Raw genomic sequence first — 24,652 nt, 5'->3', positions numbered from 1 at the left:
ACTTATATAGACTCTTTCATAAGATTTTTTTTTTTAAGCAGCATTAATCAGTAGAGAAACTACCCAGTTCTATTCCTTAATTCTTGGATTTACTTAGTAGAAAGCAAAGCAATCACAAAGTGAGGCAGAGGACCAACACCAAATCCAACTTATTTGAGTAGGATATTAACTATCTCTCATTCTTTGAATTTGTAGGTAGTCAGCTTGCTATGATGCCATCTAACTGCAAGGTAAAAAAAATAAACACCACCTGATTTAAAATTTTTTTTTAAAGATTTTATTTATTTATTTGACATAGATAGAGACAGCCAGCGAGAGAGGGAACACAAGCAGGGCGACTGGGAGAGGAAGAAGCAGGCTCATAGCAGAGGAGCCTGATGTGGGGCTTGATCCCAGAACACCGGGATCACGCCCTGAGCCGAAGGCAGGCGCTTAACCGCTGTGCCACCCAGGCGCCCCTGATTTAAATTTTAAGCACACTAGCAAATTACATCAGAAAAGAAGAGACAGCAGCAGAGGAAGTAGAAAGCAGTATAAAATAAAATTGGAGGTCACCCAATGTTTTCCTTTACTTTCTTAATATTTAGTTATGGTTCTACCTTCTTTTCTGAATGATGACACACAGTAACTTGCAATTTGTTCTAGAATGAATTGAGGCTATGTATATAAAGCTGGAGCACAAGGAAGGAAAGACTTTGGCATGAGTCTATCCAAGCATCCAGCTTATTCACATTTTAAAACGATTTCCTACTTATTTTCTACTTACGCATATTTCAAAATGATTTTCTACTTATTATTATACATTTCTATAAGTATAATAACTCTTATTAGATAGTAAGAGGACACCTGGGTGTGTCAGTTGGTTAAGCATCTCCCTTCGGCTCAGGTCATGATCCCAGGGTCCTGGGATTGAGTCCTGCATCAGGCTCCTTGCTCAGCAGGAAGCCTGCTTCTCCCTTTGTCTGCCACTCCCCCTGTTTGTGCTCTCTCTCTCTGACAAATAAATAAATAAGATCTTTCAAAAAGATAAAAATAAAAATAAAATAAATAGTAAGAAAAAATATGGCTGATATATAAAAATATCCAGGAAGAAAGCCATCTGCTAGCAATAATGTTGAAAATAAAAAGAGAATAAAGTAGTTTAAGAAAGTGATGTTTCTTGGCAAAAAACAAGAGTCTGACTAAAGAGTACAATGATGAATTTCAGTTATCTCAGATTTGATGTGGAAAAGCCCTTGATATAATACCCAAGAAAAAGTACCTATTTATGGAAATTTTCCAGGGTACACTTTAGTCAGAACAAAAACTGTTCATCGTATGGGGAAAAAAAAAAAAGCCTTCAGTGAAAGTGTAGACGTTAGTCAACATTTAAGTGAGGTCATGTGATCTGGGAGAAAACTAAGAGCATAGACCACATTAGCTGTACAAGAGAACCAAGGAATTAGCAAAGGTTCTAATGTAAACCATGTTACTTTTAAAGACACAACAATACAAACATACCACCAGATGCATTGCTAATGGCTGATCCTGCAGATGCCACCTTGGAAACTGCTGCCGGATTATACGTCCAAGATGTTCCACAAACTTCCACCTTTAAATCACTGTCTGAATAAATCTGTTGTACTCGGCCAACTTTACCTAAAGTCTTTAAAAAAAAAAAAAAATTAGTTCATGTTCCCAAGTCTAAAGTACATAGCACACACACACAAAAAAAATCATTAGTTCTTACATGTTTAAAGTATTAATTTTCCTTTGTTTCTAATGAAAAAACTGTTAAAGGACAACATATACAAGAGGGTTATTTGTTAGTTACAAATTTTAAAGCGTATCTTTAAAAAACATTTTAGTTAGGGCAACCATCTAGGGTCCCCTCCCTCTTCAGGAGCTTTATACTACACTCAAACTTTGCACTATCGCTCAATAAACTTTGCTTTGCTGTCCACCAAAAAAAATAAAAATAAAAAACATTTTTTAATTTTTTTTATTAATGATTTTTTTTATTATATTATGTTAATCACCATACAGTACATCCCCGGATTCCGATGTAAAGTTCGATGCTTCATTAGTTGCGTATAAATAAAAAACATTTTAATAAACAAAACTATAATAATTAGACGAGAATATAAAATCAAAAATAAATCATAACAGTCTATCATTCATAAGGATTCACAAAATTTTGCTTTTTGATATCCAACCTTTTAACCCATAATCTTACATCTTGAGAATCTATAAATCAAAAAGTCCAAAATTCATCATCAATCTAGCCTAAAAAAATAAAATCTGATTTCTAAAATAAACTATACTTACACCAAAAATGGAATCAGTATTCGTTATAAGACAGAAGGATGTACAAACAACACGGTTATTAAATATATGGGAAAAGGGGATGCATGGGTGGCTCAGTTGGTTAAGCACCCAACTTGATTTCTACTCAGGTCACGATTTTGGGGTTGTAGAATGGTGGGGGACCATGCTCAGTGGTCAGTCTGCTTGAGATTCTCTCTCTCCCCCTCTGCCCCTCCTCCCCATCCACCTTCCTTCTGAAATAAATAAATAAATCTTTAAAAAAAATATGTATATATAGGAAAAGAAGGGCAACTGGGTTCAGAACACAATCAGCAGCAACTCTTACCATGTGGGAGACACTGTTTTAAGAGCTTTATACAAATTAACTCACCTAATACAGAAAACCCTGAAAGTAAAGCGCTATTATTAGCCCCATTTCAAACTCCAGTCCAAAACCCAATCTCTTAAGCACAAATACACAGAATTACAAATTACAAATTACAAATTACAAATTATAACACTAGAAAAACTCCAGTCCAAAACCCAATCTCTTAAGCACAAATACACAGAATTACAAATTACAAATTACAAATTACAACACTAGAAAATTGATGAAGAATAGTGATGATATCTGCTACTTCCTAACAGAATAGGCTGCCCTTCAGTGTTTTATCCTTTGCCCTCTCCATTGCATTTGACCCCAACTACTTGAAACTATTCCCTTAATTTCTGGATGACAGTCTAACTTTTCTGCCTGTTCCTTCTCTTTCTCCACTCACTGGCTCTTTGTCCTTTTTCAGATCCCTAAATCTATTCATTCTCCCCCAATTTTTAGTTTTTTACTCTTCTTCCTTAAAAGTTTAACCCCACTTTGACAACTATCATCTTATTTCCAAAAACTCCAAAATATACTTCTCTAGCCCTATTTATCCCTCTCCCTGCCCTCTAACACACATAAATTTTAACTTCTAATTAGACATTTTCTCTTGGAATTTTCCATCACCTCAAACTCTATGAGGCTGCATTCTTTGTATTTGCCCACTTAACTGTTTAATTATGGAAAATCTGAAACATACAAACGTAGACAACAGTATCTTGAATCTCCATGTACCCATCAACTATTTTTAACAATTTTCAGCTCATGGCCAATCTTGTTTTCCCCTATTCTCCCCTCTTGTATTATTAATCTCGTAAACTTTTTTTAAAAAACAAAACTACAATACTAACAACCCTCCCCAAATTATTAACTCTGTAATATCATAAAATACCAGTGTTCAAATTTCCAACTGCCTCATAAATGATAAAATTTTTCAATCTGCTTAAATCAAGTTCCAAATAAAGTCTACACATACATTTTTCTTTGCCAATTATTTGTTGAAGAAACAGGCTTATTTGTCCTATGAAGTTTCTTACAATCTGAATTTTGCTAATTGGTATAATCTAAATAGTTCATCTGTCTCTGTATTTGATAAACACTCCAAGTTGGCTGCTGGATCCTTTTAACGTGACCTAGAAATCTCTGATAGCTTCCTTACCATCTGCTATGAGGCTCATCTTGTTCACTTCCTGACAAAGAGCTAGAATTAGCCGTTTCTCCAAAGACTGGTTCTTTATAGAGAGAAACGCTATTTCAAGACTATAATCTGGGCACTAAGTTTGGTTACTGTTACTAGAATGGTTATTGTTTCTAAGTCTTTTCATGGACAGAGCTAGGAAATAGTGGTAAGAGGGTGTTTTGTCTTGAAGATAAAATAAATCGTTAAGTAAAAAACCCTCTTCCAATGCAAATTCAAGACTATAGAGTTTTTACTCAGCCTCTTTTATGTTACATCCATATCTCCTTTTCCCACTCTGATCATTCTGGTTCTCAAGGTCACTGGGAATAACAGAATTAAAATTACCATATAACTATTCATTTGGTTTTTTGTCATATCACACATACAACAATCTCAGGATAACATTAGCAGCAAAATCACAAACAACAAGATCTCTGAAAACTGTTAAAATTACTATGTTTAAAAATCACTTGTACTTTTCTCTCTGTAGAGTTATGCCAACTAGATACACATTTAGGTTTGTTTACTTCATTTTATTTTCCACCTTTAGGAATTTAATTTTACTTCATAATTGTATAAAATATATATGGTTTCAAATCAAATCTATAAAACAAGACATATTCAAAGATGTCTCCTTTTTACCCTTGTCCCCTATACCACACTCCTTTTTTAGATATGAAACATGTTTTTTTAACTTAATGGTTAATCCCTCCATTGTTTCCTTTTTTTCACATAAACTCTGCATTGTCCTAATAGTTATACTTACAATAATACTAATATATAATTTATATATACAAAACCTTATTTCCTTTTTTTAAAAAAAGAGCCAGGGGGCACCTGGGTGGCACAGCGGTTAAGCGTCTGCCTTCAGCTCAGGGCGTGATCCTGGCATTCTGGGATCGAGCCCCATATCAGGCTCCTCCGCTGGAGGCCTGCTTCTTCCTCTCCCACTCCCCCTGCTTGTGTTCCCTCTCTCACTGGCTGTCTCTATCTCTGTCAAATAAATAAATGAATAATCTTTTATAAATAAATAAATAAATAAATAATAAAAATTTTAAAAAGAGCCAGAATGTGTGAGTAGGTCAACTGGTTTCCCCACTATGTACAACACTGAAATGAATCACTCATGTTCTTACCCTTACCTTCTTTCTACCTCAATATTTGGATTTAAAATAGTATTTAGTTCCAGTTAATAACCAAAAGGCAATCAAACAGCTTACTTTCCATATGCTCCCTCCATTCCCATCCCATTTTTTGACAGTTGTACTTCATCTCTGATGATGGGGCATATAACCATTATATAGACTCTACCCCTTCCTTTAACTATCATTTAATCTCAGTTCAACAAATAAATACATATTTAATGTCCACCATCAGCCCTTCAGTTGATATCACTCCAGTCATCTTGGTTCTCTGAGACATTTTCCAATAGATTAATCAGAAAAGGCTAACGGGAACAAGATTCTCTGAATTCTTACATGTTCATCACAGTTTGTAGCCTTTATTACTTGAAAGTCAGTTTGGTTAAATATAAAACTCTTAGCTTACATTTTTGTTCCTTGAGTACCTTAATGTTATTTCACTGAGATCATAAAGCATTGAGATCAGATTTTCTTTCCTTTATAAGTACAACTTGACCTTTTTTCCTAGATACCCAAAGAATTTTTTTTCTTTTCTTGAAGATTCAGTTATTTTACCAGAATATGGCTCAGTGTTTGGTGTCCTCAGTTTTCCCAGGTATGCAATGTGTCCTTTTAATATTTAGCTTTAAATCTTCTAATTTGGGGACATTTTTTCTGGAACTATAAATTTTAGCGGTTGTTATATTCCATTCCTTTGGTTTTTATTTTTCCTTTTTTGCAAGGACTTTTAATACACATTTATTAGATAGTCTATATTTGTCACTTTCCTGAAATACTTTTTAGCTTTTAGATTTTAAATTTTTTTCTTCTTTTTACCTTCTGTTTCTCTTAAGGCATTATCTGTCATATTTATTTGATCTGTGTTGCATCAAGGTTACTCTTCTGAAATTATCTTCCTCTTTTTAATTCTCTCCTAAGTCCTATTACCTCATTTCTAATTATGATCCATTTTCTTCTTTCATCTTTTATCATTTTAATTTGTTGGCTCATTCTGAATCATTAGATTTTAGTTTTCTGTGCATATCTTTCTAGCGTACTTTCATTTGTCTATAGAGAAGTTATGCTATTCCTTGTCATTTTTCAATAACTGTGTATAGGGCTCCAACTGACCCTTCCAACTTTAATCTTTCCTTTGCACCTACTGCTTCTATCCTAATAAATTTGATTTCTATTCCCAGCACTTTTTCCTTAGTGGGAGGGCTCTGCCCAGGAAGGGAGCTATGGCTGGTTAGTTTTGAGAGTTTACAAACCCGGGCTGCTCTAACTCCTTCAACCTTTAGTGTGGACCTATTACCCTCACGCCAAAATGGAGTCTGCAAGAGCCCTCCCAGGGTTAGCTATTGTTTCCACATTAATCTACTATACTAGCCAATGAATACTTGTTAACTATGTTGGAGTTCCCCCGTTCTCAGGTCCATCAGATGCCCATTAATTCTCTCTGCTGCCAGACAGACAGATGTAGACCTAGCAGCTGTCGGTATTTTCTCACCACTAATTCATATTCTAGGATTCAATAGGCTACTGTCACCTGGTTTTGATATAGATGTTTGTGGCTTTTTTTTTTTTTTTTTGGTTCTGCTAATCTAGTTGTTGACTATTTTTATCAAAATGACTTGGGAAGATTAAAATTCTACACCACCACCACTGGAATGCCAGAATTCCCCTCTAGATATAATCCACAGGTTTTGTTTATATAGCAGCTTACTATGGCAGATAGAGGACTTAGGCTTTGAAGCAGAACAGATTCGGGTTAAACCCCAGTTCAGAATCTTAGCTCTGATTTCATCATCTTTAAAATAAGGATGCCATATCACCACCTGCTTATAATATTCCTAAGACAATTTATTTGTACATTCCTAGGACAAATAAAGTCTGTGTATCTATGTGTGTATACACGTATGTGTGTGCACGCATATGTATATATTCATCATTTGGCACAGTGCTTAGAATAACTGGGCACTCCAAAGACATAAGCTGCTACATATAAGGTGTGATTGCTAAGGGGAAAAACAAAAACATCTTGACTCTAAAAAATCTTAAAAAAGTATACACAGCTCCTATAGAAGGATGTCAAAAATTACATTTAAGTAAAACCACACTATAGTGAGGCTTAAAGACAATACATTTTTTTAACCACCTTTAATATCAAAAGCACAAAACAAAGAGAGATCATATACAACTTAATTTTTTGGAAAAAAATAAAGATTCTAAAATACAGCTCCTACAAAACATACAAAACTATCACTTAGTCACTATCTAACTAAAGCAATAAAAAAAAGGTCAGCAGCATCTGCAGACTATGAAATGACTTCGAATGAAAGCAGCATAATAGATTTCTTTTTGTTTTCTTCACTAATATATCCCTGAAGCCTAATAGGCACATTGTTTGTACTAAAGTATCTGCTGAAGGAGTAAGGCAGGAAGGAAGGATGGACTGATGGAGGGACGGCTCAACATGGAGGAAGAGAGGGGGTACTGGACAGGATGGGAAGAGGCAGTGGGCTAGATGAGACAGGAGATGGGGCTGGACAGCAACAGGAGGTGCTAGCCAGGACAGGCACTAGACAACACAGCAGGGTAGGGGGATGAGACATGAAGAGGGATGGGAGGGGAGGTACCTGGTAGAGGAAGGAGGCACTGAATGGGATGGGACTGGGGGGGACAGGACAGAACATGTTAGGTGACTGAATGAGACAGAAGCAGGAGTAGCAAAGTGGAGGGCTAAATAGGACACAGCAAGGAAGGAAGAGGAGAGGAAGAAAATGGAATATAGGGCAAGAAAGTATGGGAGGCAGCAGGACAGTATGGGGGGAAGGCAGGACAGAACATGTAGTACCAAAGGAAGGGACAGAAGGAAAGAGCGAGGTATAGATGGAGAAAGAGGATGGATGCAAAGAGGGGAGAAAAAACAAACTTTTCTGTTGTTGCTGAACGTTTGGTGAAAAATGAACTGAAAGAATAAATTAAAAATTAAACCTTAACACTTTGGCAGCAAAGCGACCTCAGAAGGCACCCATTCAGAGTTGTTCTTTCACACTCCACGTTTTAGTGAGGCAGGCCCCCAAGTGAGAAAAGCAGCGATGGTCCAGCACTGCTAGTAACTGGATGAGCACATCTCTCTCACTCTGGGGTTAAGGATCAGGAAGGTCTCTATTGCCTTCCACCTACATGACATTCTCTACTAACAACTCTTCTAAAAAATATTAACTGTAGCCATATTTGGACCTTCCTGGGAAATTTAACTGGAATAAATTAGAAAATAAAAGGCATTAAGTATGCCTAGCTGCCAATAAAGAGTACAATTCTCAAAGGATTATGCAAATTTAGTTTCCAAGATTAAAGTATTTTTTAAAACTACATGAGCATAATATAATTACTAGTCTAAAACTATTTTATCATTCCTAGTCTGAAACTATTTTAGATATACTTACTGGGAGCATAGCTTCAGCCCATTCTCCATGTCCTCTCTGTAGAAGTTTGATTCTTTCCAGATCATAACAAACTTGTACAAGATCACCCACTTGAAACTGTGAGGTACCTCCTTCTGCACCCTGAGCAGCATCCCCACTTCGGACAATGTTTGCTTTAGTGAGAACAGCAGGATTGAAGGTCCACCTAAAAATCAAGCCAAAACTCAAAATGGGTAAGTTTACTTAATTTTAATACAACATTCTTAGTTAAATACTGAAGGGAAAAAAATCTTGTAATACATCAACGGAGTAAAGCAATCCTTTGCAACGACATTCTGAATGATATGTATTTCTTTTTTATAATTGTATTATAGAAATTTAAGAAAAGACTTATCTGTAATCACCACCCTAATACGATATACTTGTCTAGTTTTCTCTTGCATGTTTTAAAAATTGTTATAAAATACACATTCATTGTTAAATATTAAAACATTTCGAAAACATATACAATGAAATTTCTATTTCACAAACACACCTAGATCACTATTTCCTATCCCATTACTAAACACTGATAGTGTTTCCTATCCCCACTAACCACTGTTAATACTCATTGTAGTGTCAACTGTACTTCAATTAAAAACAAAATCTAATGAAATTAGGACAAAAATGCCCCATTGTGCATCCTTGAGATCTTCTATTAGTGTACTAAAATTTACAATGTAGACAGAAAGTCGTTTCCTTTTTCATAAATAGGAGATTTTACATAGATCTCTTTTTCAGTGTGACAGACACAGAGCTACTTATTTCAATTTAATGGCTACAGTAGTCCACTGCAAGGTTATACACTAATGCATCTAAGCCATTCTCCTACCGTCATTTAAAGTATTTTTAAATTTTCACTATGACAAACAATACTATAAAGAACATCTCTGCATGAACATCTTAGTGCACATGGGGTTAGTATCTCATTAATGATTCTTAAAAAACTACCCAATCACAGTATGTATTTGTTGACAATTCTGATAGAGCCAAATTGCCCTAGACAGTGCACCATTCCTCCACACCATTAATAATCTCATGGATAAAACAGTATATAGTTTTAACTTGTCACACACGGCTTTTCACATGATTATAATCACTGCCTCAAAACAAACCTGGAATCTGATTTCTTCTTTGCTACACATAAGCATTTTTCTATGTTGCTATCATCTTCATAACCACCATTTTATTGACTAATTAATATTCTATCAAATAGATGTACCACAGTATACAACACAATATTTCCCCCAGTCGCATGTTACTCCACAGAAAAAAGGTTTTACAGTATGACATACTATCCCCTCCTCCCCTTAATTCAAATGGTCATCAGGATATGAAAGACTCTGAGAGGTCATAACATATAAAAACTTATTGCTAAGTTCTTGCAACCATGTAAGCAAACTTTTCTTTCTAAAGCAACCACAAAGAGAAAGAAGTGCCTCTGACCAGTTAAGAATAAAAATCAGATATGCAAACATTTCCTTCTAGCCTTCCAATCACAGTGCTTTTTACCTTGCTCCCTATACTCCAAAATTGATGAGACCTATGATAGCGCCGGAGCACGGCAGCACTCCCTTAAGTTGTTCCCTCTGCTTCCAGTGCTGCCCTCCCTGATGAAAACTCAGTCCATCTTTTAAACTCAATCCACAGGTAATTTTCTCTCTGAAGTTTCCTCTGATTTGCCTCATTGAAATTACCACTCTTCTTTTGCACCTTCAGAATACCCTGAATACTCATCTATCATAATTACTTACACCATCTTAATGCAGTTATTTCTGGTTTTGTCTATCCAAACTAAATGGGAAACCCCTTCAAAGCAGAGGACTATATCTTAATTGTCTTTATAATCCTAGCACTACTCACAGGGCAAATACAGGATAAGTACTCATTACATTTTTGTTGAAAAAAGAGCAACAAAAAAGATTATTTTCTAGAATTCAAATGTCATGTTACTGTTGACACTATTGCCTGAGAAAGAATTTTGACCAAGAAAGAATTTGGCAAGTAATAATCCCAATTTATCTTAACATTTGCACAAAAAACAAGGTAACACAAAATGTTAGTAAAAAGTAACATTAAATGTTTACATGATAATCTGAACTTAAATTATGTGAATTTAAGATTGTTTCCTTCTCTTTTTATTAACAGCTTTGAGATATAATTCATATACCATACAATTCACTCACTTAAAGTGTTGAAGTCAGTGGTTTTAGTATATTCACAGCCTTATACAACCAAGTACTATTTAATTTCATTCACCACTAAAAGATACAACAAAACGATGCTGCAGCATATGTCAGTATGCCATTCCTTTTTATGACTGAATAATATTCCATTATATGGACACATCATATTTTGTTTATCCATTCATCAGTTGATTGACATGTGGGTTGTTCCCACATTTTGGCTGTTACGAATAATGGTTCTACAAACATTCACGTAGAGGTTTTGTGTGGACACATGTTTTCAATTCTCTTGAGTATAAACCTAAGAGTGGACCAGCTGGTCATATGCTAACTCTATATTTAACATTTTGAGGAACTATCAAACTGTTTTCCAAAGCATCAAAACTGCTTCACATTCCTACTATCAATGTATGAGGATTGGTTCTAATTTCTCCACACCCTCACCAACACTTTAATTATATACTTTTTTATTTTAGCCATTCTAGTATGTGAAGTGGTATCTCACTGTGATTTTAAGTTACATTTCCCTAGTAGCTAATAACATGGAGCATCTTTTCATGGTGTTAACTCCTAACTGTGTGACTATATTTGGAGATAGGGCCTATAAGGAAATATTAAGATTAAATGAGGTCATAAAGGTGGAGCACTAATCCACCAGGACTGATGTCTTCATAAGAAGAGGAACAGATGTGGGAGAGATCTCTCTTTCTCTCAGCATGCACAGAGAAAAGTCCACGTAAGGACAGAGTGAGAAGGCAACCAACTACAAGGCAGGAAGTAGTCTCAATAGAAACCAACCCTGATGGAACTTTGAACTTGGACTACTAGCCTCCAGAGCAGTAAGAAAATTAATTTCTGTTGTTTAAGCCACTCAATCTGTAGTATTTTGTTATAGTAGCCTTAGCAAACTAACACAATGCACTTATTGGTCATCCCTATATTTTCTTTAGAAAAATGTCTATTCAAATATTTTGTCCATTTTTTAAATGAGTTAGTTGTCTTTTACTGTTGAATCATAAGAGTCCCTTATATATTCTAGTTACAAGCCCCAAATCAGACATATGATTTGCAAATATTTTCTCCTACTCCATCGTTGTCTTTTCACTTTCTTGTTAGTTTCCTTCAAAACACAAATTTTTAAAATTTGATGATGTCCAATTTATTCACTTTTTCTTTGGTTCTTCTGTTTTGGGGGTCATATGTAAGAAACCACTGTCTAATCCAAGGTCGCATAGATTTATACTTATGTTTTGTTTTAAGAGTTTTATAGTTTTAGCTCTTACATTTAAGTCTGTGATCCATTTTTAACTTCATATTTCTATATGGAATGTATCTGGGGTCCAATTTTATTCTTTACATGTTGATAACTAGCTGACTCAGCACCATTTTCTTTTCATTGCAGCTTTATTTATTTATTTGAGGTATAACATATAACATTAGATTAGTTTAAGGTGTACAACATAATGATTAAATGTTCGTGTGAGTATACCTCACTTTATTGTGCTGCATAGATACAGTGTTTTTACAAATTGAACGTTTGTGGCAACCTTGTGGTGAACAAGGCTATTGATGTCATTTTTACAACAGCATCTGCTCACTTCCTATCTCTCTATCACATTTAGGTAATTCTCACAGTTTTCAAACATTATATTTGTTATGATGATCTGTGATCAGTGATCTTTGTATTTGTTTCTTTGTTTTTTATTGTGATCAGTGATCTCTGATGTTATTATTGCCATTGACTTGGGAAGCCATACTCATATAAGACAGAGAACTTCATCTACAAACGTGTGTGTTTGGACTGCTGCAAAGACCAGAAGTTTACCATCTTTACCATCTTTCTCCCTCTCCTCCAGGCTCCCTATTCCCTGAGACACAACAATATTGAAATTAGGCTAATTAACTACCCTACAATGGCCTCTAAGTCTTCAAGTGAAAGGAAGAGTCACACATCTCTCACTTTAAATCAAAAGCTAAAAACGGTTCACCTTAGTGAGGAAGGCATGTCAAAAGCCTAGAGAGGCTGAAAACTAGGCCCCTTTTACCAGTTAGCCAAATTGTGAATGCAAAGGAAAAGGTCTTGATAGGAAATTAAAAGTGTTACTCCAGTGAAAACATGAATGATAAGAAAGTGAAACAATCTTATTCCTGAGATGGAGAAAGTTTAAGTGATCTGGATAGAAAATAAACCAGCCACAGCATTCCCTTGCATTGAAGCCTAATCCTGAGCAAAGCCCTGACTCTCTTCAATTCTGTGAAGGCTGAGAGAGGTGAGGAAGTTACAGAAAAAAGGTTTGGAGCTAGAAGACGTTAGTTCATGAGGTTTATGTGAAGAAGCCGTCTCCATGACACCTAAATGCAAGGTGAAGCTGCAGGTACCGTGGTAAAAGCTGCAGCAAGGATCCAGAAGATCTTGGCGAGATCATTAATGAAGGCGGCTACACCAAACAATATTTCAATACAGACAAACAGCCTTCTGTTGGAAGAAGATGCTATTCAGACTTTTCACAGCTAGAGAGAAGCACTCAATGCCCGGCTTCAAAGCTTTTAACGACAGGCTGACTCTCTTGTTAGGGGCTACTGCAGCTGGTGACTTTAAGTTGAAGCCAATATCATTGACCATTCTGAAAATCCTAGGGGTCTGAAGAATTTTGCTGTATCTACTAAGTCCATGCTCTATAAAGGGAACAACAAAGCCTGGATGACCTCACATCTGTTTACAACATGGCTGACTAAATATTTTAAGCCCACTGATGAAACCTACTGCTCAGAAAAAAAAAATTCCTTTAGAAATATTACTGCATTGACAATGCATATGGCCACCCAAGAGCTCTGATATTTACAATGAGACAACTACTATTTTCATGCCTACAAGTACAACACCCATTCTGCAGCCCATGGATCAAGGAGTAATTTTGACTTTCATTTAAAAATGCATTTTTGGGAGCATCTGGGTGGCTCAATTGGTTAAGTGTCCGACTCTTGACTTTGGCTCAGGTCATGATCTCAGGGTCGAAGAGGTAATGAGATCAAGCCCCAAGTCAGGCGCACCGCCGGCAGGGCGTCTATTTGGACTCCCTCTCTCCCTCTGTCCCTTTGTCCCCTCCCCCCCACACTCCCTCCCTCTCTAAAAAAAATAAATCTTTAAAAATAAATAAAAATTAAAATACATTTTTGTAAGGCTTTATCTACCATAGATAGTGATTCTTCCAATGGAATTCAGCTAAGTAATTTGAAAACCTTTGGGGAAGGATTTGTCATTCTAGATGGCATTAAGAACATTCATGATTCATGGGAAGAGGTCAAAGTATCAATAGTAACAGGAGTTTGGAGTAAGTTGATTCGAACTCTAATGGATGACCTTCAGAGGTTCCAGACGTCAGTGGAGGAAGTCACTGCAGATGTGGCAGAAACAGCAAGAAAACTAGAATTAGAAGTGGAGCCTGAAGATGGAACTGAATTGCTGCAAGTTCATGATAAAACTTGAACGGATGAGGAGCTGTTTCTTACAAATGAGCAAAGAAAGTGGCTTCTTGAGAAGGAATCTACTGGTGAAGATGCTGTGGAGGTTGTTGAAATGACAACAAAGGATTCAGAAATTACATAAATTTGGTTGATAGAGCAGAGGTAGGTTTTGAGAAGACAACTCTGATTGTGAAAGAAGTTCTATTGTGGGCAAAATGCTATCAAGTAGCATTGCATGCCACAGAGAAACTGTTCATGAAAGGAAGGTCAATCAATGCAGCAAAGGTCACTGCTGTCTTAAGAAATTGCCATAGGGACGTCTGGGTGGCTCAGTCAGTTAAGCATCTACCTTCAGCTGGGGTCATGATGGGTCCTGGGATCAAGTCCCACATTGGGCTCCTTGCTTGGTGGGGAGACTGCTTCTCCCTCTGCCTGCCGCTCTCCCTGCTTGTGCGTGCGCACGCGTGCTCTCTCCCTCTGACAAATAAATAATCTTTAAAAAAAAACGAAAAAAAAAAACAAAAGGAAAGAAAAAAGAAATTGCCACAGCCACCCCAAGATTCAGCAACCACCACCCTGATNTTAAAAAAACGAAAAAAAAAACAAAAGGAAAGAAAAAAGAAATTGCCACAGCCACCCCAAGATTCAGCAACCACCACCCTGATCAGGCAGCAGCCATCAACATTGATGTGAGCACCAAAAGACTACAACTTGCAGAAAGCTCTGATTATAGTTAGCATGTTTTAGCAATAAAGTATTTAAAGTATAATTGCACATTTAATGGACTACAGTATTGTGTAAACATAACTTTTATACACACTGCGAAACCAAAACTTCATTTGACTCACCTTATTACAGTGGTCTGGAACCGAACCTACGATATCTAGTATCTGCAAGGTATGTCTGTATACACTGTCAGCATCATTTACTGAAAAGACTATTCTTGCCCCACTGAACTGTCTTGGACCCTTGTCAAAAATTAAATGACTTTAAATGCAAAGGCTTATTCTCAAACTCTCAACCCTGTCCCAAAAATCTACATGTCCATCTTATGTTAGTAATATACTGGTTTTTTTATAATAATATTTTTTATTATATTATGTTAGTCACCATCCAGTACATCCCTGGTTTTTGATGTAAAGTTCGATGATTCATTAGCTGCGTATAACACCCAGTGCAATATACTGTCTTGATTACTGTAGCTTTATCGTAAATTTTGAAATTACGAGTTCTCCAATTTTGTTTTTCTTTTCAAAACTGTTTTGGCTATTCTGGGTCACTTGAATTTCCATATGAACTAAGAATTAGGTTGCCAATTTCTGTAAAAAAGGCACTAGGGTTTTGATATGGATTGCATTAAATTTGATTTAGTTTGGGGGAAACTGCCACGTTATATGCTGAATTACGTCCTCCAAAAAGATATATTGAAATCCTAATCCCCAATACCTCTGAATGTGACCATATCTAGAAATAGGGTTTTTGCAGATGTAATCAAGTTAAAAGGAAGTCATGCTGGATTAGGATGGGCCCTAAATCCAATGAGTGGTGTCCTTATAAGAAGGTCATATGAAATCAGCTTTGGTCATTTTCTATGTAAAAGATTTTAGAATTCCCATGAGCTCAACTAACTTCCTTCTATGTCTTCTCAGGGTTGTTTCCTCATGGATGGTTAAGCTATAAATATTGACTTGACCAAAATAAAATAGTGGAGTTGGGGGAGTGTTTTTGTGGCTCTCAGTCTCAAATGATTTTCTACAACTAGCTGAGCTTGACCAATTAGAGACTGATTTGAATGCATTTAAAAATAAAATCTGTATCCAGAAAAAAAAGGGGGGGGTCACATGAAGACACAGGGACACAAAGAGTCACAGAGGAGAAGGTCATGTGAAGACAGAGGCAGAGAAATGAGTGATGCATCTGCAAGCCAAGGAACACCAAGGATCGCCAAAAACCACCCGAAGTTAGGAGTCCCGGGATTGAGCCCCACATCGGGCTCCCTGCTCAGCAGGGAGTCTGCTTCTCTCTCTGCCCCTCACCTGACTCATGCTCTCTCTCTCGCTCTCTCAAATAAATAAAATCTTAAAAAAAAAATAATTCAATGTGGGGCTCGAACTCACAATCCCAAGATCAAGAGTCACATGTTCTACCAATAAGACTGGGTGACTTTTTTACATTGATCTTGTATCCTGCAACTTTGTTGAACTCAACTTATTAGTTCTAATAGTTTTTTGTGAATTCCTTAGGTTTTTCTATAGACAAGATCATGTCATCTGTGAACAAAGATGGTTTAACTCTTTTCTCTTACTTCCTCCTTTCATTTCTTTTTCTTGCCACTGTCCTGGCTAGACCCTCTAGAACAACGCTGAATAAAAGCGGGGAGGACAGATGTTTTTATTTTGTTCCTGTTCTTAAGGGAAAAGCAGTCAGTCTCTCACCAATTGGAAATGATGTTAGCTGTGGGTTTTCATAGAAGCCCTTAACCAGGCTGAAGAAGTTCCCTTCTGTTACTACTTTATTTAGTGCTTTTATCATGAAAGGGAGTTGGATTTTGTCAAATGTTTTTTTTCATCTCTTGGTATGATCACATGTATCTTTAAGATTTGAACACAATTAGAGTTAATTCTACACTCTGGTAAGCAACTTAATGTTAACTGTTCTCATTCTATATATAATTCCTCACCTAAAGAACCTCAACGAGTTAGTTTATTTATGTATATGTCAGTAATAAAGCTTTGACAATTATTCAATTTAACTACTGCTTTTTCTTTAAAATTCAACCATATAAGTAAATTTAATATATTTTAGCCCTTATGAGCCAAAAAACAAAAGGCTCCAAGAAACTTGCCACCTAGAGGTAAAATAAATAACCATTTTCATATATAACAGGAGACCTAAACAGAGGAATAGCATATGCATATACCAGGGAGAGCAGAATATGAGAGAAGGTTCCCAAAACACATAAGCTCAGTATTTATAGGATGCAAAGGAATTAATCCAGACAAAGAGGGAGAAAAAAGTATTCCACATAGAGGAAACTATGTGTAAATGTACAGAGTGAGGAAATACGTGCAATTCTATGCTACTGATAAGGACTGGTATATGCACACATGCCTGTGGCAAGAAAAAGCCAAGAGATGACTATCTAGAGATATGGGCCAGAGTTCTAATTTTATTCTTCTCATTCAGGGTAAACTGATACAGGTCCATTGTGAACAAAGAACTTTTTAGCTATATTTAACCTAATACTGACACAATGTATTCTGCTCCAGCAGAATAAAAATTTAAAAATTTAAAAAATTACACAGACCATTGTATCATAAATATATTCATATAAATTCACATACATACCACACACACACTTCTTATCATTTGTTCCCTTCCACTTTACCAACATATTCTGGATTTTTATTTACTAACAACTAGCTTTCAGGAGTCTTTGATTATAGCACATTATTTGCTTTCTCTAAGGCTCTTTCCTCTATATACTAACTTTATTTCCCATTAAAAAAAACTAAAAAATATTACCAACCTATTTCCACTTGGATACTGTACTACAATGTCATGGTCTTCATCAATGCCACAAACAGTTCCAGTTGTAGTTAAAGTCTCAAACATGCCATCAGTCCATCCTCCATGACCATGCTGCAAAGACTGTACAATTTCTAGGTCAAGATCTATATTTACCAGGTCACCAATCTGCAATCCACCAGGATTCCTGTTGCCATTTTGCTCACCTACAATTACAGAGGGAGTTGACAAAGGAAAAGGAAAACCACAGCAAGATCATGCAACTGCATTATTTTTAAATAAAAACAAGCTCTAGATATTTTAATCTTAATCTAATCTTGAAATGTTTTCAGAATATACTGTAAGTAACATTCTGGAGCTAGAGAGCATCAAAAACAAGAAAGAAAACAATCAGACTCACAAATTGAAATAATGTGATGATTTAGAAAAACTGAACAAGAGCAGAATCTATTAGATTATGCAACCCTATATCAAAGTACAAAGTTCTGGGTTTTGAAAATACTCACTTTTCTGCCTGGATGACTTGTTGACTATCCCTGTAATAACTACACTACAATTACACAGTTATTGAGGTTCAATAACTAACTACAGCCACAAAAACGAGCTAGAGAATATGAAAAAGAACCTTTAAATTATTTTCTTCTCTGAACTACTTAGTACTATTTTTTACCAAATGGCCCTTGAGATTTTTTTTCCTAAGGAACATTTTCAAATATTTAAAAGCCCATTCCCTAGATAAAAGCTAGTTCTGGGACAAAGGATTCATGATCATAAAACATCATGATGAGGGATCCAAAATATGTGTATTGATGGTACACTTTTTCTGTAAAGGCAAGACACAAAACAAGGAAGTTTCTGAAAGCAAGAAATTTTTTTTTTTAATTTTACTTATTTATTTATTTATTTGACAGAGATAGACAGCCAGCGAGAGAGGGAACACAAGCAGGGGGAGTGGGAGAGGAAGAAGCAGGCTCCCAGCAGAGGAGCCTGATGTGGGGCTCGATCCCATAACGCCGGGATCATGCCCTGAGCCGAAGGCAGACGCCTAACGACTGCGCTACCCAGGCGCCCCAAGAGGACCGAAAGCAAGAAAAGGAATGATCTTGTCAAAAATAAAAGTACTTCTTCTACATTCTACTTTAAAAAAAAAAAAATGAGGGCATGCTGCAAGAAAACAGCACTTTTTGGCCAAAAGGGAAATAAAATTACTTAAAAAGAGGAACACAGAGTTCATATGAAAAGGCACTCATGCAGAGACTAAAGTCTTAATTAGAAGAATATGGTAAATATTTACTGTGGCAGCAATAAAGAATCTACAATATGAAGATAATTTTGTTTTCTTATCCTTTTATTATTTTAATAACACATGAAAAATTATATTATTATATAACAATCTTCTATTTTTGTATTTAGAAGGCAATTTTACAAAAATTCTAAGGAATTTATAAGCATTAAATTGTCAGATTCTATGATCAATATATAAGAGATACTGAAAATCTAACACAAAATTTTCAACATGTTTATAACTAAAAGACAAAGGTTTCAAATATATTATGACATATAAATGGTATTCAATTCTCAAGACGTGACAACTTTCTCAGAGTCTAAATAAATAAAAAAGAACACATACTTTAAAAACCAAAATAAAACCACAAAAATAACTTCAAATAACTTTTTTAAGGCCCAATTTAAACATTTTCTGATTCCATGAACTTTGACAAACTATTTAGTAATCTTCACTAGTCTGCTGACTCACCTAGCACAGGGCAGTGATCTCTGTAGAAAGAACCTCCTTTGGCATCCTGGACACACTTGAGATCAGACTAAGAAGAAAAGAAACCAGAAAAATCACGCTTGAAAACTTCAAGTATAGCTCAGTACCTAAAACAGGCAAAAATGTTCATTCAGAACACACCCTCAGCAAAAGTTAAGAGTAGCTTGAGGTTAACAGTCACACTAAACACTGCTTTCAAAAGCACCCATCAAAAATTAAAAGACTGATCTTCAGACAGGTCATATTTTATTTACTTTTAGCTTTCCTTGAAAGTTCAAAATTAAAATGCCTAGAACTTTACCACTGAAATATTTTCAAAAAACACATACAACCTCAACAAATACCTAGTATTAAATAGGTATATAACACATTCTAACACTTACTTTTACCAAAAAAAAAAAAAAAAAAGAGCACAATTCACTTGCTCTTTTCAATTTTATGTCAATTTTATGACACACACAAGGCAGGTATTAACTCATTTCATAAAGAAAATTATCCAAAAATAAACAGGCAGAAAATACAAAAGGATAGGACTAAATCCAGTCTTCTGGTTCCTTAGCCAGTTCATTTTCCTTTTTAGGTAAACTTTAGTCCTTACTTTGTAACTTGGTTAACTCAAGTTCCTTCCCACTTAGTTTTTATAAGGAAATAAGTTATTATTTAAGTATCTAATGCGGAGGCAGTTGTGATATAATCCAAAGTACAGAAAATGTGAACTTAGAAGAGCAACCTTGGGAGTTACTATAAAAATTCAGATTTACTCTAAAGTGCCTAATAGTACAGGGGATCAGTATATGCTCACCGTATTAAGGAAAGGAGCTCCTACAGACACACACACACCCCCTGCAAATCTTATTCATAGCCTCCTTTGCCACTAGAGCATCGCAATTAGCTCAGTCCTGGCCAAAGAGACACAGGGGTCAAACTGTTTTAATGTGATACTTTAACCCAGCAATTCCACTTCTAGGAATCTATCCTAAAAAAATACACCCATAAACGTGCAAAGATACATGTACAAGGATGCTTACTGAAACAATGCTTGCAACAATTGAAAAAAACAAACCCAGATACCATCAACAGAAACCTTATTAAATAAATAATGGCATAACCATACAGGAGTACTACTCAGCCATCAAAAAGGATCAATCTATAGATATACACCACTTGTTAAGTACCTCTACACATATAACTTCTAAATCTTCATTTGAAGCAAGTTAATAATCAGAATCCCCAAAAATTCCGCAATTCAAAAACAGGGGGAGGCATAAAAATACTAAAGAAAAACGGATAACTAATGCTATATACAAGTATTAAAATTGGCAGATCAAGAATTTGTTTAGATTCACATTGTTGGCTTTTTAATTTATCCTATATAAATTTATTCCATATAAATGGAATAAATTAAAGGCAAAGGGACAGTTGGATATTTTTCCCCTCCTACCAAGGGGCCTAAAACAGTTGAGGAAAAACCAAAATTTAAAGAATTCTTTGAAGGAAGAATGTATTCAAGATGGAAAAGATGGAAAAGGCATAAATATTTTGACATTAATATTTAGTTGTACTCCATAAATTAAATAGCTGAGGTCAACATTTGAACAGTGACCCATGAAATGCGGAAATATAGAGCAATCCACTGAAAAAACCACCATTAGTCTCCTAAGCACATAATTTAAAGAGTTTTTAGGTCAATCTTTTTTTTTTTTTTTTTGGATTTTCCACCTATTTTATTTATTTTTTTAATTAACATACAATGTATTATTTGTTTCAGGAGTACAGGTCTGTGATTCATCAGTCTTACACAACACCCAGTACTCACCACAACACATATCCTCCCCAACTTCCATCACCCAGCTACCCCATTCCCAACCCCCCTCCCCTCCAGCAACCCTCAGTCTGTTTCCTAAGATTAAAAGTCTCTTATGGTTTGTCTCCCTCCCTGGTTTCATCTTGTTTTATTTTTCCTCCACTTCCCCTATGATCCTCTGACTTACTGCTTAGATTCTGCATATCAGTAAGATCATATGATAATTCTCTTCCTCTGATTAGCTTATTTCGCTTAGCATAATGCCCTCTAGTTCCATCCACGTCATTGCAACTGGCAAGATTTCATTTTTTAATGGCTGCATAATATTCCATTGTGTGTGTGTGTGTGTGTGTGTGTGTGTGTGTGTGTCTTTACACATACCACATCTTCTTCATCCATTCATCTGTCGATGGATATCTAGGCTCTTTCCATAGTTTGGCTATTGTGGACATTGCTGCTACGAACATTGGGTGCAGACGCCCTTTCAAATCACTACATTTGTATCTTTGGGCTAAATACCCAGTAGTGCAATTGCTGTATTGTAGGACAGCTCTATTTTCAACTTTTTGAGGAACCTCCATACTGTTTTCCAGAGTGGCTGCACCAGCTTGCATTCCCAAGATCAATCATTTTCAATTACCAACACTACTCTTTAAAAATAGAGGGGGGAAAAATTCTCCTCAAAAACAACTTTGACACCTACTATAATTTATACTTTTATTAGCTACCACAGCTAGAATACGAATATCCCACAAAAACCTCATTATAATACTATACTCTGTGTCCATGATGACGAGCAGTTTTACAGATGAGTCTAAATCTTTGTGATAGATTTTCGTAAATAAGCCCCTGACTCGGATTTATAAGGATCAGCTCTACATGATCAATACAGAGTAAGCTGCCCAAATACTGAGGACAAAAATCATCTTTACTATTAAATAGCTTAAGCAAATGCACTAAAAATGTAAAGTTTATTACATCCTCACTTTACAGATTTTGTTCCTACTGGAAATTCATGATTCAGATGGCTGTATTCTGACAAAAGAATATGACAAAAGAAAAAAAAGGAATATAATAAGGGCTTTTATTTCCCTTCTTTCATTTACCCAATATTCTTATCTTTTGTGATTCTTACTACTCACCATGCCCTCAAAGCCAACTCTGTAAAGGTTCTTAGCACCATTATCCCAGAGAACATATGCTGCACTATGAGGGCTTGATGCACTCCAGTCCTGGATTTCTGTTACCTAAGAGAATTATCAGAGAAAACAATTTTTTAAAAGGGGAGGGAAGAGGATAGTTCTCTTAATTATATTTAAAATCTTAAATATCATTTCAGCTATCATCCTATGTAACAGGATTATGAAAAATACTTATCAAACATATGTCACTTCTAACATATAACTCAATTATAACTAGAGATATATTTCCAGAATTATAAGATAATTTCTAAAATCATTAAAGAAATTTTGAATTGGGAGGCTTAGTGATTATAGAAATAGATTACCAGAAAATATACAATTCAGTACAAAATTTTAAATTTTGACTCTTAAAGCATTCCTTTTAAGAATACTGTATTATTTTATTTTATTTTTTTTTAAAGATTTTTTATTTATTTATGCGACAGAGATAGAGACAGCCAGCGAGAGAGGGAACACAAGCAGGGGGAGCAGAAGAGGAAGAAGCAGGCTCATAGCAGAGGAGCCTGATGTGGGGCTCGACCCATAACGCTGGGATCACGCCCTGAGCCGAAGGCAGACGCATAACCGCTGTGCCACCCAGGCGCCCCAGAATACTGTATTATTTTAAACCCATTATTCATTACAAAATTTAAAATCTTTGACCAGATACCCAGAATGATTCAAGATAAATCTGCTCTTTGGTGAGCTAAAAGCTGAGAAGCACAAGGTTCAATGCCAATGTTTAAGGAAGATGAGTTGACACTGCTCTTCCAGCACTTTATCCCTCAGTTGCCCCAAGAGGCAAGCCATCTAAGCTAAAACACCATACCCACAATGGAAACCCAGACACATTTTCTAGGCCCCACATCCAAAAGACTGATTTAAGCTCTTTTGACATAAAAAATAAATAAATAAAAATAAACCCACCAACAATAACTGGGGTTGCTACTGCTTAAGGACCAAGAATCAACTGCATAAAAATAATACACAATAAGCACTGAAATTGGGTATTCTCAAGTAAACTGGTCTATAGTTAAGAACAGGGAGTTGCACATGTGCAACTCATTACTTTTCTCCATCCTGACACATATAATCAGCCACCTTTTACAGTTACTTAGAATGTCAGGGTGATGTCAAATATAATTTTTAAAGCATGACTTTAAAATATAATTTTAAAGAATAACCTATTTCAAAAAAGATATATAATAACCCTTGTTTTTACCCTGTACTAAAAAAATCATTTTGTAAGCTACATGTTTTATGATGCTTGTGTAAAGATAAAAAGGCTTTAAGATTTAATCAAAATCTTTGAGAAATATTTTAAATTGTAATCATATGTCTTTATTTTTAATTTTTAAATAAATCATACATTATAAAAATATAACATATATAAACTTTAAAGAATAAAAAATGAAATGAAAACCAGCCTATGAAAAAGAACATCGCCAGTACTTTTCAAGTCCACTGTGTGCCTCTCATCAAGCCCACCCTCCTGGCCTCCCAACAGAGGTAACTACCACCTAGAATTTATAGTCCATCACTGCACTGCTTTGCTTTATGATCTGCACAGCTAACCACTGTATAACATTATAAAGCAACAACTTCTAACACTCTAAAGTGAAATATGCAATCTTTAGTAAAATATTCCTTCTGTTTCTAAAACATTCTACTTCATTCGTTTTACTTATTTATTTATTTATTTATTTTTGAAGATTTTATTTATTTATTTGACAGAGACAGCAAGCAAGAGAGGGAACACAAGCAGGGGGAGTGGGAGAGGAAGAAGCAGGCTCCCAGTGGATGAGCCTGATGTGGGGGGTCGATCCTAGAACGCCAGAATCACGCCCTGACCCGAAGGCAGACGCTCAATGACTAAGCCACCCAGGCTCCCCTCATTCGTTTTAAAAATGCAATGCTAGGGGGGCACCTGGGTGGCTTAGTCGGTTAGGCATCTGCCTTTAGCTCAGGTTGTGATCCCAGAGTCCTGGGACCTGCTCCCTGCTCAGCGGGGAGCCTGCTTTTCCCTCTCCCTCTCCTTCCACTCATCCTTGTGCACTCTCTCTCAAATAAATGAATAAAATCTTAAAAAAAGATAAAATGCAATGCCAGGGTTGCCTGGGTGGCTCAATCAGTTGAGCATCCAACCCTCACTTTCAGCTCAAGGTGTGATCCTGGAGTCATGAGATCGAGTCCCGAGTCTAGGCATGGAACCTGATTAAGATTCTCTCTCCCAGGGGCGCCTGGGTGGCACAGCGGTTAAGTGTCTGCCTTCAGCTCAGGG

General features: G+C 35.9%; 1 protein-coding gene across 1 annotated transcript in view; it reads right to left on the bottom strand.

Moving 5' to 3' along the window:
- MIB1 (mindbomb E3 ubiquitin protein ligase 1) overlaps positions 1-24,652 on the bottom strand; it is a 128,678-nt gene that overhangs the window by 74,853 nt on the left and 29,173 nt on the right. The window contains exons 4-8 of the mRNA XM_034643299.1: positions 22,333-22,437; positions 19,369-19,435; positions 17,614-17,818; positions 8,416-8,599; positions 1,501-1,645 (exon numbers count right to left, since the gene is read on the bottom strand). Of these exons, the coding sequence (XP_034499190.1) occupies positions 1,501-1,645; positions 8,416-8,599; positions 17,614-17,818; positions 19,369-19,435; positions 22,333-22,437 (706 nt within the window). The remainder of the gene's footprint in view (positions 1-1,500; positions 1,646-8,415; positions 8,600-17,613; positions 17,819-19,368; positions 19,436-22,332; positions 22,438-24,652) is intronic.

This window comes from Ailuropoda melanoleuca, chromosome 14 (genome assembly GCF_002007445.2).
Source record: "Ailuropoda melanoleuca isolate Jingjing chromosome 14, ASM200744v2, whole genome shotgun sequence".
In the NCBI taxonomy this organism is placed as follows: Eukaryota; Metazoa; Chordata; class Mammalia; order Carnivora; family Ursidae; genus Ailuropoda; species Ailuropoda melanoleuca.
The sequence above is the reverse complement of the archived record's forward strand: the minus strand, read 5'-3'. Positions and strand labels throughout refer to the sequence as shown.